Source organism: Lissotriton vulgaris, chromosome 9, assembly GCF_964263255.1.
Source record: "Lissotriton vulgaris chromosome 9, aLisVul1.2, whole genome shotgun sequence".
NCBI lineage: Eukaryota > Metazoa > Chordata > Amphibia > Caudata > Salamandridae > Lissotriton > Lissotriton vulgaris.
Genome location: NC_141697.1, coordinates 268,408,089 through 268,425,273, shown reverse-complemented (window position 1 = coordinate 268,425,273; position 17,185 = coordinate 268,408,089). Strand labels below are relative to the sequence as shown.

Genomic DNA, 17,185 nt, shown 5'->3' with positions numbered 1-17,185 from the left:
CAAGGCCCCATTCAGAAGGAAACGCAAGCAACCACATATCAGTTTGGACCTTATTAGGTCTCGTCAGTGAGGAATAGCTTGGATCCTATAACACAGCGAGCTAGGGACCCACATATGGGCATACGTTTCACCAATAAAGGCATTACATCAGACACAAAAAAGATGTTGGGAAGAATGCTCGCAAATAGTTAAAACCATTGGCAGTCACTCTGCGTAGCATTCCAACCCATAGTTTTTCACCAACTGTGCCACTCTACACAAAGCCTGCCTCATGCAAATTAGTACTGACCCTGATCCTCAAGGCAACAGTCCATCCCTATCTTCCATGCTAGACCCCTCCATAACTGGGTTCTGGCTTGTTAGGCCTCGCTTAGTGATTGCGTAGCTTGCATCCCTTGGCACGGCTAACTATGTAAGGATGGATAAGTCCACAAACTCTACACCCCTAGATCCAAGCCAGAATGACATGTGGTCTCCAGTTTGGTTTTCCCCTGTATTGTAAGTAGGTACTTTCACTGCCTTCTTTCATGCTCACATTAAAGTGCTTTTTACACACTTAAAAATGCAGATCAGTTGCAGCAGTGTCAGAGGCACATTTCTCTGTTGGCACTTTTTCATATTAATTCAAGTTTTATAACATACCTAGAAACATACCAATTGTAGAACCATTCCTGCCTTTTAACCAGTCTGACAAATTGTAAACCCAACTGTATATTTGGCTGAAACTACCAATGTAAAACAACATTTAGAGTACAGACCCATCAGTCTGATAGATGTGATTCAGAAGGTGGTTGGCAGGGTCATTATCTCTAGGGTGGGAACCTGGATGGAAGAGCAACAGGTCCTGCCCCATTTTCAGGCAGGATTCCGCCAAAAGGTAGGCACGATGGACCAGGTCTTTCGTTTTTTTGCCATCTTTTGGAAGTGTGTGACCATTAACAAGGGTAGTCTCTACCTCGCTTTCATAGATCTCAAGACGGCATTTGACCTGGTCCCTAGAGCAAGGCTGTGGGATACGCTAGAGAAGATGGGCTTTCCTGGGCCTCTTCTGGGCTTGATTGTAAGGCTTCACAAGAGGAACTATGCGAGGATTAGATGGGGCACCCAGGGATAACTAACAGATAGGGTGCCCGTGAGGAGTGGAGTCCGCCAGGGTTGTGTCATGGCGCCGACCCTCTTCTCTCTCTTTGTGAACGGTGTGGTGGACCATCTGAGAGAGAAAGAGGCAGACGCGCCAACCCTGGCGGGGGAAAAAACACCCACTCTGCTCTTCGCGGATGATACCATACTGATCTCCAAATCCCCTGTGGGACTCCAAAAGTTTTGCACCGATTTAGCACCTTTTGCACGGATAGAGGTCTTACCATCAATACCTCTAAAACTAAGCTTATGGCCCTCTCTCCCTCCAAAAGATTTAGGAACAACTTCACGCTCAACGGGTCACTTCTGGAGCTGGTAGATTCCTTCGACTATTTGGGGGTTCGGGTTAATAGTCGGATGAATTGGAAGGACCACCTGGCCAAAATGTTACTCAGCCACAAAAGAGTGTCAGGGGTGACCTTGAGAGAACATCGGGAGTCAATGAGCAAACCTGTGGCACCGGCTCTGGCAATCTATGAGGGACAGATTTTACCGGCCGCCCAATACGGCTCTGAGCTGTGGGGGTTTGAGAATGTCTCGGAGTTGGTCTCAGCTGAAAATAAATTTTTGAGGGACCTGGTGGCTCTCCCAGCCTCTACTCCGTGAATCCCTCTATGGCTAGATTTAGGCAGGTGCTCCTTTAAAGACTTAGTGCGACTGCGCCCACTATTATTTTGGGTACGGCTGAGAAGGACCAGGGAACTTACAAACTATGCTGCTGTCTTAGATGAACTCATTTTGCTCAATACCAGTGATAAGATCAGATGGTTGAGCAACGTGAGGCAGCTGGTTGTGCATCTGGGCTTTAGCGATGTATGGACTAGCCAAATGCCACCCCCTAAATTAGTGATGAAGAAACTCTACTGGGATTGGGTTCAGGCAGAGGCAACGCGTAGCGGTGCAGGGGGCTTGCTCACGGACCGGTTCTTAGAGTTTAAATGGTCAAGAAAATTTGAATTTTTCCTAGACCTTATACCAAAGCCTCTGGATAGAGGCCTTTATTTAAAACTTAGGTATGGGACCCTCCCGGTGCATGAGTTCACCTCGGGGTGGACCAACGCTGGTGGTTTGTTGAACCATTGCCCCTGTTGTGCTGCCCCCAGTGAGTCTGTGGCGCACTTCCTCTTTGCTTGCCCCGCATATAAAGTTGCCAGGAAGGTTTGGCTAAAACCATTATGTAGGGGGTTGGGTCTTAGATGCCACAAAATGGCCCTACGAGTACTTTGCACAGATACGTCCTCCTCCCTTATGGTATGCAGGGTAGCTAAATATCTGGGTAGTGCATGGCTGACTCGTGTGAGGAGGTTGAAGCCCCGTCCCACCCCGCTTAACACCTAGCCGGCCCTCTTGTAGGATACTTGATGGTATTTTTGTATTGATTAAAATGTACCCTACCAGTATGCAAGGGGACAGTTATGTGAGATCACAGGCATATTTGGTTGTTGGGCCTTACCATACTATGTGTACTGTACAATATGCACACTCTCGATGGAATTTTATTGTATGAGGTATCTATTAATGTATTTTCAATTTTAAATATGTATGGTATAATTTGTATACTTTTATGGTGAATTTTTTTACCAAATAAAGTTATTTCACACGTAAAAAATTGAAGCAGGCAATCTCATCCCAAGACAGTATCTTTCTCTCTGGTGGTGTTGTCTTGTTCCAACATAGTTTATGAATTTGGATCATTCATTGTTTGGCGCCATCATCTATGTATGTTTCCATGTTATAGATTGGGTTGGTTTTGATGGGCCTGTGGGGAAGAGGATCTTGAGTTAATTTTATAATGTTTGAACAAAAAGCGAATGAAGAAAAATAAATATTTTTAACAAGATGCTAGATCACATTGAACACAGTTGTCCCCCAGAGCTCATCGCCCAGTCCCACGCTCTTCAATGCCGGTATGACCCCTCTGGCCAACATCTTCAGATCCCACAGTCGCAACATCATTTCCTACAAAGACATCACCCAACTAATCCTATCACTCACTGACGACTCCACCACCACCTGAACCAACTTCCACAGATGCATGACAAACATCGCTGACTGGATGAAGCACAACTGCCTGCAGGTGAACACAGACAAGACAGAAATACTGATCTTTGACAACAACAGTAACACATGGAACGACTCCAGGTGGCCATCAGACCCATTCCTTCCTACCACGCCAGAAACCTCGGAATCATCATTGACAACAAGCTCACCATGAAATCACAGATCAATGCAGTCTCCTCCTCCTGTTTCATCAATCTGCTCATTCCACGTAAGATCTTCAAGGGGCTACCCTTACGCATGAGACGTACCATGACACAGGCCATCATCATCAGCCGACTGGACTACGGTAACACCCTCTAAGTATGAATTGCCTCTATGTAGAAATTGCCTCACATCTCTTATAAAGACTTCAGACCACACAGAACGCCACAGCCGGACTCATCCTCGGCCTTCGCCAATGAACCCACATCACTCCCCACCTAAGGCAACTTCACTGGCTCCCCATACAGAAAAGATGCCAATGCAAGCTGTTGATCCATGCACACAAAGCTTTACACATCGAAGGACCCGCATACATTAACCACCGCCTGAACTTCCACCAAATGGTGGTTACTTTCAACTGGAGATTCCTCACTTCTAGAATATGCTGCAGGCACCAGACTAGATCTGGAGGTTTTTACAGTGGTGCTCACACGAAATGATAGGTTGTGTCTTGTGGCTCCGGGATGAAATTATTTCACCCCAGAAGAAATGGAGCAGAGCAGCATATAGGTGCCACCCCTGCGCGCAAGTCCATGAACTGAAATTCTACGTCACTGAGCACCACAAAAGTCCTTCTCCAGTTGAGGGCGTGGATCCCTTCCTGCTCTAAATGCCGCTCCCTCAACAGGTCCTCTTCGTGGTCAAAATGGACCATAAGTCCATGTGAGACTCAGTCGCATCATGCCACTCTCTGTCCATTGAGAAGTTTTTATGGCACCAAGATGCCAATCGATTTTTCTCCTGATCTCAGATGGAGGAGCCAAATACATCTGGTCCTGTTGTGCACTGAATTTGCCAGGCCATCGGGAAAACCACAGCAGGTCGAGGCCTTTAAGGAGGCCATACTGAGTATTCTTGGTGCTGCTCCAGTTCCCTCGGACATGCCTTCGGGCCCCAAGGATCTGCCGGCCTCCAGTCGGGTTACTAGCAGTAGATCTGTCCTCAGCACTGCCTGTGTCCCTAGAAGCCCACCTTAGGTTCTACACCAACTTGCTTCCGACTTCTATTCTGGCTCCAAGATCTGTGCCGGTCCCTTTTCTCCCGACAGTTGTTCCGACATTGCCGGCATCAAAGGTTGATCATCTGCCGACTCTGGATGCTAGACCTCTAACCAAAAATACTTCGACCCCAACTGAGGCCGAGCCTTGGCTCCGCTCCAGCGCACCTGATCCCTGTACACACTGATTCAGACAAAAGGCTTCCTCTTCCACAAGGACTTCTTCAGAGGCTTCATGTCCATTCTGATCAACCTGAGACTATTATTAATAATAATAAAAATCATAATAATAATAATAATAATAATAATATGATCTCTGCATGGGCTTGCAGATGGCCAGTGGGCTGAATGCTAACTCCCCTGACACAGGGTTGGTTTTGCCCCTTGACCCTCAGCAGAGTAGAGTGTATCATTTGTCATAGTAATTTGGCTGATTTGCATATGGCCATGCCTGAACTGGGGTGGTTTTGTGAGCAAAATAACGATGGATTAAACCCAGATCTGTGACTGGGGGTGAATGTTCTGCCTTTGTGCAACATTCCGTCCATCATCTTGTGTGTTTTGCTGGACATCCTTAGGCAGCACTCGACACCTGAGAGTTTGCTGGTCCAAGCTTCCACCAGCAAAGTCACTCCCATTGCTTCCCCATGGCTCCTCCAGTCAGGCAGTCAGAAAGGATTGAGGTGTTAGGGATTGAGGTTAGTCAACACAGTCTGTAAGGCTGTTAATAAACATGCTTCTGGGACGTGTCCAGCAAGACCTTTTTTGGACTCTTTCAATCAAACCATTCAGGACGGCCAGAATGCTACAAAATATGTTATTAGTGTTAGCCTGGATAATACTGACTTCTTGGGAAGTGAAGTGGACACTATTGTGGTACTCTGCTTCCACACGTTGATGCGATCCACTTGCTTTTTTGGAACGTGCGGTTGCCCCTAATGGACATGCATTTTGATGGGTTCCCCATCTGGCAAAAACGCTCATTCTGCCCTCGAACACTTTAAAAAAGCAGAGCCACAGCAGGTTCCTTGGGCCTGTCAATCTGTGTCTGACAGTTTGCTCAGTATTTCTGAAACTGTCTAGGCTACCCCAGAGGGCTGGCATGAAGCCTTTCCCCCCAAATTTGAGTTCTGATAGATACATCTGCCGTGTGGATTCCTCACCTTGTGAATATCCCCTTGCGTCAGCAACATTCGGAAATTCTTTTTGTAGCTTCGCGCCGACGTGGATCCGGATTTCACAGAGGCACGGCACCGCTCGCGACTCCGCTGACGTCACCGACGCCTATAACAGGCCCACGCCGGCGTGATGACATCAGTTCCCTTTTTTCCGCTTCGTCGACGCTAACGGTTTTCAGGGATCGTACTGTAGCTTTACAGTAACTTTGTTACTATTATCCTATTATTGTGTCTATCTTTATATTCTTCGAAATGTCGTCGAAGAAAACTGGATTTAAGGCTTGCGGCGAATGTGGCAAGACTATGTCTATCACCGATCCTCATGAATGCTGTGTTTGGTGTTTAAGTTCCGACCATGACGTCGAGGACTGTCCTTGCTGCAAGAAGATGACTCCGAAGGCATTAAGAGAAAGAGGGACGAAACTCCTTGTGGCAAAACTTAAAAATAAGAAAGTTAAAAAGTCTGCGAAGTCTCAAACTCGTCGGTCGAGGTCGAGATCGAGGTCTAGGTCTCGTTCGAGGTCACGCTCGGAGTTGTCTTCGGCTCACGCTTCGAAGTCTTCGAGGAAGAAACATAAGAAGAGGAGCCATGAGTCACGTCATCACTCCGGAAAGGACTCTAGTTCAAGACCGAAGTCCCAGGTCAAACTTCTGAGTAAGGAAGTGGAGGTTTCGGAGTCGGAACATAACTCTGTTGGTGAGGCTTCACATCCGGATTCACCCGAATCTCAGAAGCAGGTCCATTCTCCGGTTCCATCCAATCCTTCTGGTCAGGAGGATGAAGGTGAGGAGCAGGGGGCTGGTGAAGTCTAAGTTCCGATGCCTGCGGGTTCGTCGACCCCGGTTCCTGGACTCGGTGAAGAGGTCAACGTCGTTTCGACTCCACCTCCTCAGGAACGACCCAGAGATCCATATCCTGAATTTCCAACTCCAGGTCAGGATCCTTCTCAGTTCCTGAACGCCATGTTTGGTGTCTTTTCCAGGGCAATGTTCCCGTTTGGTGCACCTGTTGGTCCCACGGGTCCAATGGCCTTTAACTTGGGTATTCCCCAGGCTTACGCCCCTGCGCCCTTCATGCCTTTTATGCCGGCTATACCACCGCATTGGCATTTTCCGACACCACCGGTGTCGTCGACGCCGAAGCGCTCGACGCCGACTCCGTCGACGTCAGTCTCATCGACGCCGATGCCTACGACTCCGAGGCAGGGTTCTGCCCGACCTCGTATTGAAAAACCTCATCCGACTTCAGGTTCGACGCCGGCACCGACCCCGTCGGAGTCGATTCCGAATCCGTTGACTTCTGCTATGAAGGAAAGATCTCGGAGAAAGGCCCAGAGACTTCTGGAAGAGGAAAGATGTCAATATTCAGATACTGAAGAAGGGGAGTTACGGGATTCTGAGGATCCTTTTGAAGACTTGTGTGAGGCCAGTGGGCTTGAACTGTCGCCTGAGTGGGAATTGGCTTCAGTGTCAAATGTACCATCAAAGGATGTTGTGCCTTATCACACTGTTATAAAAAAAGCAGCGAGTTTATTGAATATTCATCTGCCCACTGCTGATTATAAACCTAATATTTTAACTGAGGTTCTTCATTCACCCTCGACAGTTATTGAACCTATGTTACCCTTCAACGAGGCCTTATCTGAGCCCATCTATGAGGTTTGGAAGAAACCTTTATCTGCTCCTGCAGTTTCTAGAACAGTGGCGAGGAGATACAGAGTTGCACCTGAGGACCCTGCGTTTTTATCAACTCATCCCTTGCCTGAGAGTTTGGTGGTGCAAGCTGCCTGCTCAAAGAAATCTGCTGGTGCTTTTCCACAGGTTCCTGGGGATAAAGAATCCAGAAAGCAAGATCAGAGTGCCAAGAAGGTTTTCTCATCAGCCAGTATGGCGTTAAAGTCAACCAACGCAACGTGTCTGATGGGAAGGTATATTCATGCCTTGATGGATTCTGTCAAGCAGCTGATTCCGAAAATTCCTGAGGATGACAGGAAGGATTTTCAGGAAGTGATATCAGACACTCAAGCAGCTGCGAGACAGGTGATTCAGAGTGGTCTGGACACTGCTGATTCGGTGGCAAGGGTCATGGGCTCCTCCGCGGCCACTAGGAGGGCTGCCTGGCTTAAATCATCGGAGTTCTCTGTAGACGTCCAGTCTGTTTTGATGGACTTGCCTTTTGATGGCTCAGGATTGTTTGGCAAGAAGGCTGATGCTGCTTTGGAACGTTTTAAGGACAGTAGGGCCACTGCAAAATCTTTGGGTCTTCATTCCAGTACTACTGGTAGACGCTTCAGGGGGTTTGGAAGATCTTCCTTTCGTTCTTACAGACCATCCCAGCAGCAGCCTCAACAGCAGCAGAATACGCTGTACAAGTCATACAGGGGCAGACAAAGATCCCGCCCTAGAGGTCGTCAAACTTCCTCCTCCTCCTCTCCTTCCCAACCCCCGGCCAACGCAGCAAAGCAGCCCTAGATCCGCCATTCCGGATCATGTGGGCCCAGTGGGGGGTCGGCTTACTCATTTTCTACAAGATTGGGAATTAATAACATCGGATCTTTGGGTTCTCAATCTTGTAGAGAATGGGTATGCACTTCCTTTCCAGGAATTCCCTCCCAATTACCCTCCTTGCCAGGGTTATTGTTCGGAGGACCACCTGCTTCTCCTGCAGGAGGAAGTCCTGGCTCTGTTCCGAAAAGGTGCGATAGAGGTGGTTCCAGAGCAGGAAAGGGGTCAGGGGTGCTACTCCCGGTATTTCCTGATCCCCAAGAAAGATGGCAGGCTTCGGCCAATCCTGGATCTCAGGATCTTGAACCTTTACCTGAAACAGGAAAAGTTCAAGATGCTCACTCTTGCGCAGGTTCTTCAAGCGCTGCTGGAAGAAGACTGGATGGTGTCGATCGACTTGCAGGATGCGTATTTTCATATTCCCATCTTGAAGTCGCACAGAAAGTATCTCTGTTTTACGGTTGGGTCACAACACTACCAGTTTGTGGTCCTTCCGTTTGGTCTTACTACTGCGCCTCGAGTCTTCACCAAGGTGATGGCAGTGGTGGCGGCTCATCTCAGGAGAACGGGGATACATGTGTTTCCGTATCTAGACGACTGGCTGATCAAAGCAGAGTCGCCGGAGAAGGTGCTCCATCATCTGCAAGAGACAACTCAGTTGTTGCACAGGTTGGGTTTTTCGATAAATGTACCCAAGTCTCACCTGGTGCCCTCACAGCGCAACCTGTTCATAGGTGCGGTACTGGACACTACTGTGTGTCGTGCATTCCCTCCACCTCAAAGGACTTGCGACATACAGGAGATGATTACTTTGTTTTACAATGGAGCGGTCGTTCCAGTCCTGAAGGTCCTTCGCCTGCTCGGTCTGATGGCTTCATGCATTCTGTTGGTCAACCATGCACGCTGGCATATGAGGGCGCTCCAGTGGTGCCTCCGCAGGCAGTGGTATCAGCACAATGGGGATCTAAGGGAGTCGGTAAGGATCTCCGGAGAAACTGCAGCGGATCTGTCTTGGTGGAGCGTGGAAGGCAATCTGTCTCAAGGGAAGCCTTTTCAGATTCCACCATCGGTTGCCACAGTAATATCGGATGCGTCCACTCTCGGGTGGGGTGCTCATCTGAGGGACCTGGAGGTCAAAGGTCTTTGGTCTCCAGAGGAAAGGTTGCTTCATATCAACCTTCTAGAGTTGCGGGCGATACGTCTGGCGCTCAAGGCCTTCCTCCCTTCCCTTCGCGGTCAGTCTGTTCAAGTCCTGACGGACAACACGACCGCGATGTGGTATGTCAACAAGCAGGGAGGAGTAGGGTCGCAGTGTCTTTGCAGAGAGGCTCTGCGTCTCTGGTCCTGGGTTCAGGACCATCAGATTTGTCTGATGGCAAATCATCTGGCCGGGGTTCAGAACGTTCGTGCAGACAGTCACAGTCGGCAGTTCTCTGCCGATCACGAGTGGAGGCTCCATCCAGAGGTAGTTCACGACATCTTTCGGATGTGGGGGACTCCTTGGGTGGACCTGTTCGCCACTCACGAGAATGCTCACTGCCTGTCATTCTGCAGTCTCCAGTATCCGATGCAAGGAGCCTTGGGGGACGCGTTTCAGTTGAGTTGGAGCTCGCAACTCCTTTACGCGTTTCCTCCCATACCTTTGATTCCTCGGGTTCTGAGGAAAATTCGCCAAGACCGGGCCCGAGTCATATTGATTGCCCCGGATTGGCCAAGAAGGGTGTGGTACTCAGACCTTCTCCACCTCTCCTCTCACCCGCCGCTCCGTCTCCCTTACAGGGCAGATCTCCTCTCTCAGATGGAGGGGCAGGTTCTACACCCCCACCTCCAGACATTACACCTTCATGCCTGGAGATTGAACGGGGCAACCTGATTTCTTTTTCTCTCCCTCACGATGTGGTGGATGTCATTTTATCAGCCAGGCGTGACTCCACTAAGTCCATCTATTCTTATAGGTGGTCTAAGTTTGTTGTTTGGTGCAGGGAGAAGTCCATAGACCCTTTGAGGGCCCATTTATCTGATGTTCTCCAGTTTGCCCTTTCTCTGGCACAGCAGGGGCTTGCTGTTGCCACGGTGAAGGGTTATTTATCTATCAGCGCTGTCGGCGTTTATCTGTTTGCCTGACCAGCCTTCTCTGTTTAAATCTCCTATAGTTTTAAGGTTTTTGAAGGGCCTCATTAATAAGTTCCCTCCTACCCCTTTTATTGTGCCTCAGTGGGATTTGAATCTAGTTTTGACATTTTTAATGGGTGCTCCTTTTGAGCCTCTTCACAAATGTCCTATGAGGCTCCTGACTTTCAAAACAGTTTTCCTCGTTGCAATAACCTCGGCAAGGAGGGTTAGTGAGCTGCAAGCTCTTAGTTCTAAGCCCCCTTTCTTGACCATTCATGCTGATCGAATGGTTCTTAGGACCAGGGCTGCTTTTCTGCCAAAGGTGGTGACTTCTTTCCACCTTGGTCAATCCATTACCCTTCCTACTTTTTATCCTCCCCCACACCCTTCCAAGGAGGAGGAGAGATTACACCGTCTTGACCCCAAAGGGGGTGTCTTTTTATTTGGACAGGACTAAAGACTGTCGCTTGGATGACCAGCTCTTTATTGGCTTTGCTGGCTGCAAGAAAGGAAGAGCGGTCCATAAGAGGACTTTGTTGAGATGGATCGTCCTCTGCATTAAGATCGGCTACTCTTTGGCCGGTAAGGAACCACCAGAGGGTATAAGGGCTCATTCTACTAGAGCTAAGTCTTCGACCTCTGCATTGGCTAGAGGTGTGCCTGTAGAGGATATTTGTAGAGCGGCAACTTGGTCTTCCCTCCACACTTTCGCGAAGCATTACTGCTTGGATTCCGAAGTGAGGAGGGACGGCCATTTTGCGCGCTCTGTCCTTCAGGATTTCTTGGTCTAGAAGAATGGACACCCTCCTCAGGGAGTGGGGACTGCTGTGGGACTCTATTCACAAGGTGAGGAATCCACACGGCAGATGTATCTATCAGAAGAACAAGTTACTTACCTTCGGTAACGCTTTTTCTGGTAGATACTATATCTGCCTGTGGATTCCTCACTGACCCACCCGCCTCCCCGTTGTCCACTCTTCTATGCCAGAGTTTCTTTAATGTATTATTTTATTGTCAAGGAGTTGTTTATTTCAATGTTTTATTGCATTTGCTTCACACTGTGTGTGTTACCTTGATTTCTATACTGCGTATACTGTGTTTATGTCTACTGTCATCGGTCCGTCCGTGTGCCTCGAAGGCACGGAAAAAAGGGCGGAACTGATGTCATCACGCCGCGTGGGCCTGTTATAGGCGTCGGTGACGTCAGCGGAGTCGCGAGCGGTGCCGTGCCTCTGTGACGTCCGGATCCACGTCGGCGCGAAGCTACAAAAAGAATTTCCGAATGTTGCTGACGCAAGGGGATATTCACAAGGTGAGGAATCCACAGGCAGATATAGTATCTACCAGAAAAAGCATTACTGAAGGTAAGTAACTTGTTCATCTGTACTCCAGTACAGGCAATTGATTTGTGTTCCGCATCCAGAGCGTGGAAAGACTCAAGCGAGAAACTGAGGTCAGTGCGCAGTAGTGGCCCATATATGTGGCGCTGCTCCAGCACTCCTGGGACAGAACAAAGCCAACACAGAGCCGCATGGCACCACCTAGCGGTGCACAGGAGCGCCGCTGAGAAACTTTCCGGATCCAGTCTGGTGGAATATACTGAAGGTGTAGAATATGCAGTTAGAGTATTCACCAGAAAAAGCTTTACCAAAGATATGTTAAACATGGTTAACTTTGACAAAACCAATACCTCTAGTAGTTGAGACCTATTGGCTTTGCCAATACTTGTTGCAATCATGTGCCCAAAGACGTTTTAAGGCATGGGCAAAGTCGGCAAATGTCAACTGGGTGGGCTCCCACCTTCCCAAGGGGCCCCCTTAGGAAAGTGAACTTTACCTGTATGTGACCTCTGTCTGTTTTATTTCTAAACCTCTCTACCTCTACGCCTACATTTACCGTTGACTCTCTCCCACAACCCAGTGTCATATTAAGGAATTTTGGGGTCCCAGGCAGGATATATTTCAATTTTTTTTGTAACTCTGTTGAAGTTGAACATAGAACTTAAAATGTGATGTTTGACGTCATGCAGTCTTGAATTGGCTGAACACGGCTACTAAAATTAAAAGTTGTTCCGTTCAGGTGCTCTTAAAATATGCATTGCCCGGAGCCCCCCAAATCCTTAAAATAACACTGCTATGTGCCTAAAAAAAAGGAAAAAAATATACTAGCTGTGGCAACCATATAAATGATTACATATTATTTTAATGTAACAGGAGCAGGCAACGGGAGGAGAAAGATGTAGTTCGAGTAATATTATCAAAACGTTTTTATTGGTTTTAAGTATTTTAGTATCCAGCATCCTTAACACCATCACAAAGTAAAAGAAAAATAATTGCAACATATTGTGAATAGTGAGAACATGACCATCAGTCATATACAGAGAAAAAAGGCATTTCACATTACTTAAAGCACATTTCTGTTCAGGAATACTGGGCGGGGGGCATCTCTTATCTAGTTTAAATAGGTAGTATCACCCCATCTTCTAAGATTACTGACTCTTCCAATTTGATATCTTCAGCAGCTGGGGAATTAGGGTGTGGGGTGGGGAATCCTTTCTGAGTTTACATCAGAGTGCACCACTTCTCCCTCAAAAAACGTTCTATGTATTCTTTCACTTCACTGAAGTAATGTGTCAGACGAGAAATGGGGTATATAAGACCCTGAGTTTAGGTCCTCCAGTCTGCTAGGCCCTCTGCCATTTTATGGCTCAAGCCCATTTAAACAAGTTCTTTCATTTTCTTGCTTACTCTAAGCTGATAAAACTTTCAAATGTGTGGTAAACTAGGAAACTTTGTTTTACATTTTCTAAAGCTTGTGCATATGTCATGGTATTTCTAATTGAGAAAGCATCCGAATAGACCTGGGCAGACAGTAGGACCCCAAAGGTGCATGCACAGACTTCTGTGCACCCTGGACACACAAGTTCAAATTGTGGACCATGTATGGTGGTGAGAGTGTTGACATATAATGTACATAATTGTGTTTTACATTGTCATGTGCTCGTTGTTGTTTAAACAGTTGTGTGAATGAATCGAATACTGTATCATGGGGTGGACGTTAAGAGACACTTGATATGGTTGTGGCACGAAGATAATGAAACACCTTAACTTAGGAAACTGAGATCTTTTAAGTTTTATATATTTTCAGAAACTCTTCCTTTTGGAAGAATGATGGCACTCCTGGTAAATGCAGTTTCTAAATTATTGACTGTAGTGTAACAAATCCAGAGCACAACATCCAAAGCTTTTCGTTGTCTTGATATTGACTTTGAGTATTTATGCCAGCTGATATACACCTGCCTCCATGTTTTTCACAATAACTCTAATGCATTATGGGATTCGTAGTTTGTAACCAGGTTTAGTTGTCATTTCTCTTTATCTATTGTGAAATCGTATCATACTGTTGCTTTTTGCTTGCAATCCAAAAGGTATATGTATGTCTTCGAGTGGAATGATGTTGGTTTTTACTGGATGGTGGCCTTGTAGTTCCAGTGAAAGGTGTTCATTTTTCTTTAGTTAGTAAATATATGATTTTTTGGTAGTAGGTGTTATGGCCATTGACTTTCAACTCTTTTTTGTTTATATTTTACTCTTTGGGCATTCAGTGATTTAGATGCTTCGGTTGTGCTATTTTACTCTCTGCGTATTTCTGTGCATTATTGCCTAGTGCTTGCTGCAGGAAAATTTGCCAGCGTTTTAGGAAATATGTACATGTGAAATATGATTTGTTTTTCTTAAGTTATGCTTTTAAGAGTGCTGGGACCCTTCCCGAGAGTGGGACTCTTTAGTGTTTATGAACTTAATAAAGATTCCTATGTACAGAGAAGAGGGGTCACAGGTAAATAACTTTTTTATTTGCTCGAACCGAAGAGGAGGGTGTAAAGCAAAAGCTTTAAACATCACAGGATACAGGTTTCAAAGAAATAATTAAATAATGAATCCAAAACTGCTACTCTGGAAACTCAATGAAGGGGTGGCTTTGTGGATAACATTACATTTATGTCCGTTAAGTAAAGCAGAGATTTCTAATATCATAGGAGCTCATTAGGATGACGGGCAGACTTTGTCCGCCCGCCATCCTGTCGGAATTCAGGACCGCTCGCCATTAGGGCGGGGGTCCCGTGTGGGGTATTAGGATGTGCCCGCCACAGTGGCGGGCACATCTTGCATTTATATCATTGTGGCGGGCGGTGCTCTCTGCACCGCCCGCCACAATGCTATAAATGCATAAATGCATTTGCATAAACAAAGCGACAGGCACCGCGCAGGGCCTGCCGCTCTGTTTATGCAAATGAAGGGGTACCACAGGTACCCCCCGGTGTGCGACCCCAACCCCTCCTTCACTCTGGGGGCCCGCAGGGGGCCCCCAGAGTGAAGACCGCATGCCTTTCCGTGGCGGCATTGCCACCACGTAAAGGCATTGCAGGCGGTGTCTGACAGACACCGCCACCATAGAAAACCTTTTCCGCTCCAGTCGCCTTGCGACCGGGGCGGAAAAGCGGCTGACGGTCTTTCCGTCCGCCGCGGTCCCCACCGCCATTCTAATATGGCAGGGGGCAATACTGGTGAGGATGTCTGGCGGATTGCCCCCACCAGGCCAGCCTGGCGGGGGCAATCCGCCTGACATCCTAATGGGCCCCCTAGTGTTTCCCATAGGATCTGTATGATACAAGATGTGTACAGTGAAACACTTTTTCAACAGAACAGGAAATGATCGGAGAAACCTCATACCGTTATAACAAGACCACAGGAGTAGGCAGTGTAATTGGGGGCATGGAGTGGGTATAGACTTGCAGTGTCCATCATTATTAGTCGGTGTCTCAATTAACAGCGCTCAAAAGGGCTCTCAACTCTGTCATGCTGTTCCATCAAACGTTTGCACTTCACAAGTCTCAGTTCTGTGACTATTTTTACAACTAATCCAAGTGCAATGGAAGCATATCCGTGGGTGAACAGATGTAATCGAATAAAGACTGCTTGAGTATCCATTATCAATTGTCTGATTGGAGATCAAGCACATTACGTTCATCGATAGTCCTATGCACCCAAGATATCCTGAGGAAACCATATGTAGGACTCCAGAAGAGAGGGGATAGCATGAGATAGGTAGGGAGCCACATTCCTTTAATTATTTTTTATTATTTTCCCTTAGTATATTAACCAGTGGTTCAAAAATAGGTTGGAGTGACTCACCAGAATTCATGAGATGTGGCGTAGAAAGGATTTTCTATGTGCAATTTTTAAATGCTTTGTCGTAGCCTATTATGGGGAGGAAGTCACATGAGCATTGTCTGTGGTGGTATAGTGGACGTTAAAAATGGATCTCCAGCTGGTCCTCTTAAACTATTTGAAGACATTGAATTAATCAGATGCAAAATTATTTGTGTTGTTTGCTCTAATGGTGACAAAAAGAAATATTGCACAACAATGTAAAGCTGGAGACCTGTTAATCCTCCCAACCTGGCTTCCATGGATAGATTGGAGGTGAACGAGAGATATGAGGCCAGTGGATAATCACAGAAGCATGGGAAGGTGTGGGGACGACACCGTGAATATTTTCATATTCATTGTGTTAGAATGTCTATATTAAAGGAATGCATTGGAGTTCTTTGAGTAATTTGATCAAATGTTTAGTGTTATTCAATCAGTTTTCCTTAATAAGGTGAATTGGTATCACCTGCAATATATGTGACTTATGTTCAGTAAATTATACTGAAGTGTGACAATTGTAGTTAAAGAACCTTGGATTGTAGCCTTATGATTCTTTTGGGATTCCTTTGCAGATTCTTTGCCTCCAAGAAGTGCAGGAGAATCACTACTATGATCAACTGCAGCCAATCCTAGAAAGCATGGGTAATGGAGACTTTCGATGTGTGTCATTGAGCATGTCCAGCTTCTTATTAAACTTTGTTGAGTGACTTGTTCAAACTCCAGATGGGCATGAACTGGGATGACCTGCTCATATTTTTAATTCATCCTTTCCATAGGAACAATTTCAGAATTTTCAGTGACGTGCAACCATACATATGTAGAGTGCAATTGAAGGGATGTCCTGATTTTCATTGATCTGTTTTGAATGCATGTGAATGAGTCATGGTGCCACATCCATTGACATGCACTGAAAACACTAGAGGGACATGCTGCAACACCTTGCAGAAGGGAGACCGTACTGGTGAGGGGCGTACACTCTTAGTGTGTAAAGAGTGTATCTGAAGAGCATGCTCCATCTTCTCATTGGCATGCTTTGGAATCATGGCATTCTCTTAAACTCAGAGCTTCTAATGAGTGGCGCCACAGCAACATTCCCTATCACAACAACATATCTGCTGTGGCTGTTACTTCCCGTTGCTTTTTAAATGGGCATGTCTTCACTAATAGACACTCGGAGTGTTAATTTATATTTTGGGATTAACAGGGAAAACACTGTTTTAGCTTTTCCATTGTGTGTTGCAAAATAATGATCCCTTGTACACCAGCATAAAGTCGGTTTCTGGTTCTCCTAGAGATTGAGGTATACGTGAAATGCACCAGGGCGGCTCCTCCACTAAGGCGCAGGAGCATCACCCCACTGCATTCAGAGTACGAAAGAGGAAAAATTAAATGATAACAATGTTATCATTTTATTTTTTGTAGCTACGAGGCTGGGTTAGGGCCTGGGAGGACTGGTTTGCACACTCTAAGTACACATGATGGTTTGGCCTTCCATCTTGGGCTGGCCAAACAGTCATGCACATTTTGCATGTTCCCCACCAGGCTGTAATACACAGCCTAGTGGGGAACATGCATAGGCTCCCAGTCCCTGTCTGAGCACCAATCCACGTTGCTCGGACCAATCCCAACGCCATTGTGATTAGCTTGGGGTGGCCTGTGTACTTCCTCCTTCCAGGTCGAAGCAACAGTGGAGGAGAGATCGTAGCCAGCGGCTGCGAGGAGGTAAGTGGTTGTATTTTTTATGTTTTGTCCACCCCTCCACCCCCTTTCCCTGCCAGCCA

The 17,185-nt window shown here is 46.8% G+C and overlaps 1 protein-coding gene across 3 annotated transcripts in view; it reads left to right on the top strand.

Moving 5' to 3' along the window:
* The window catches only part of ANGEL1 (angel homolog 1), a 377,662-nt gene that overhangs the window by 110,671 nt on the left and 249,806 nt on the right, over window positions 1–17,185 (top strand). For all 3 annotated transcript variants that reach the window (XR_015299914.1, XM_086937537.1, XM_086937538.1), the window contains exon 4: window positions 15,977–16,046. Coding sequence is in view for 2 of the 3 variants with exons in the window: in XM_086937537.1 (XP_086793663.1) it covers window positions 15,977–16,046 (70 nt within the window). In the remaining variant the exon portion in view is untranslated. The remainder of the gene's footprint in view (window positions 1–15,976; window positions 16,047–17,185) is intronic.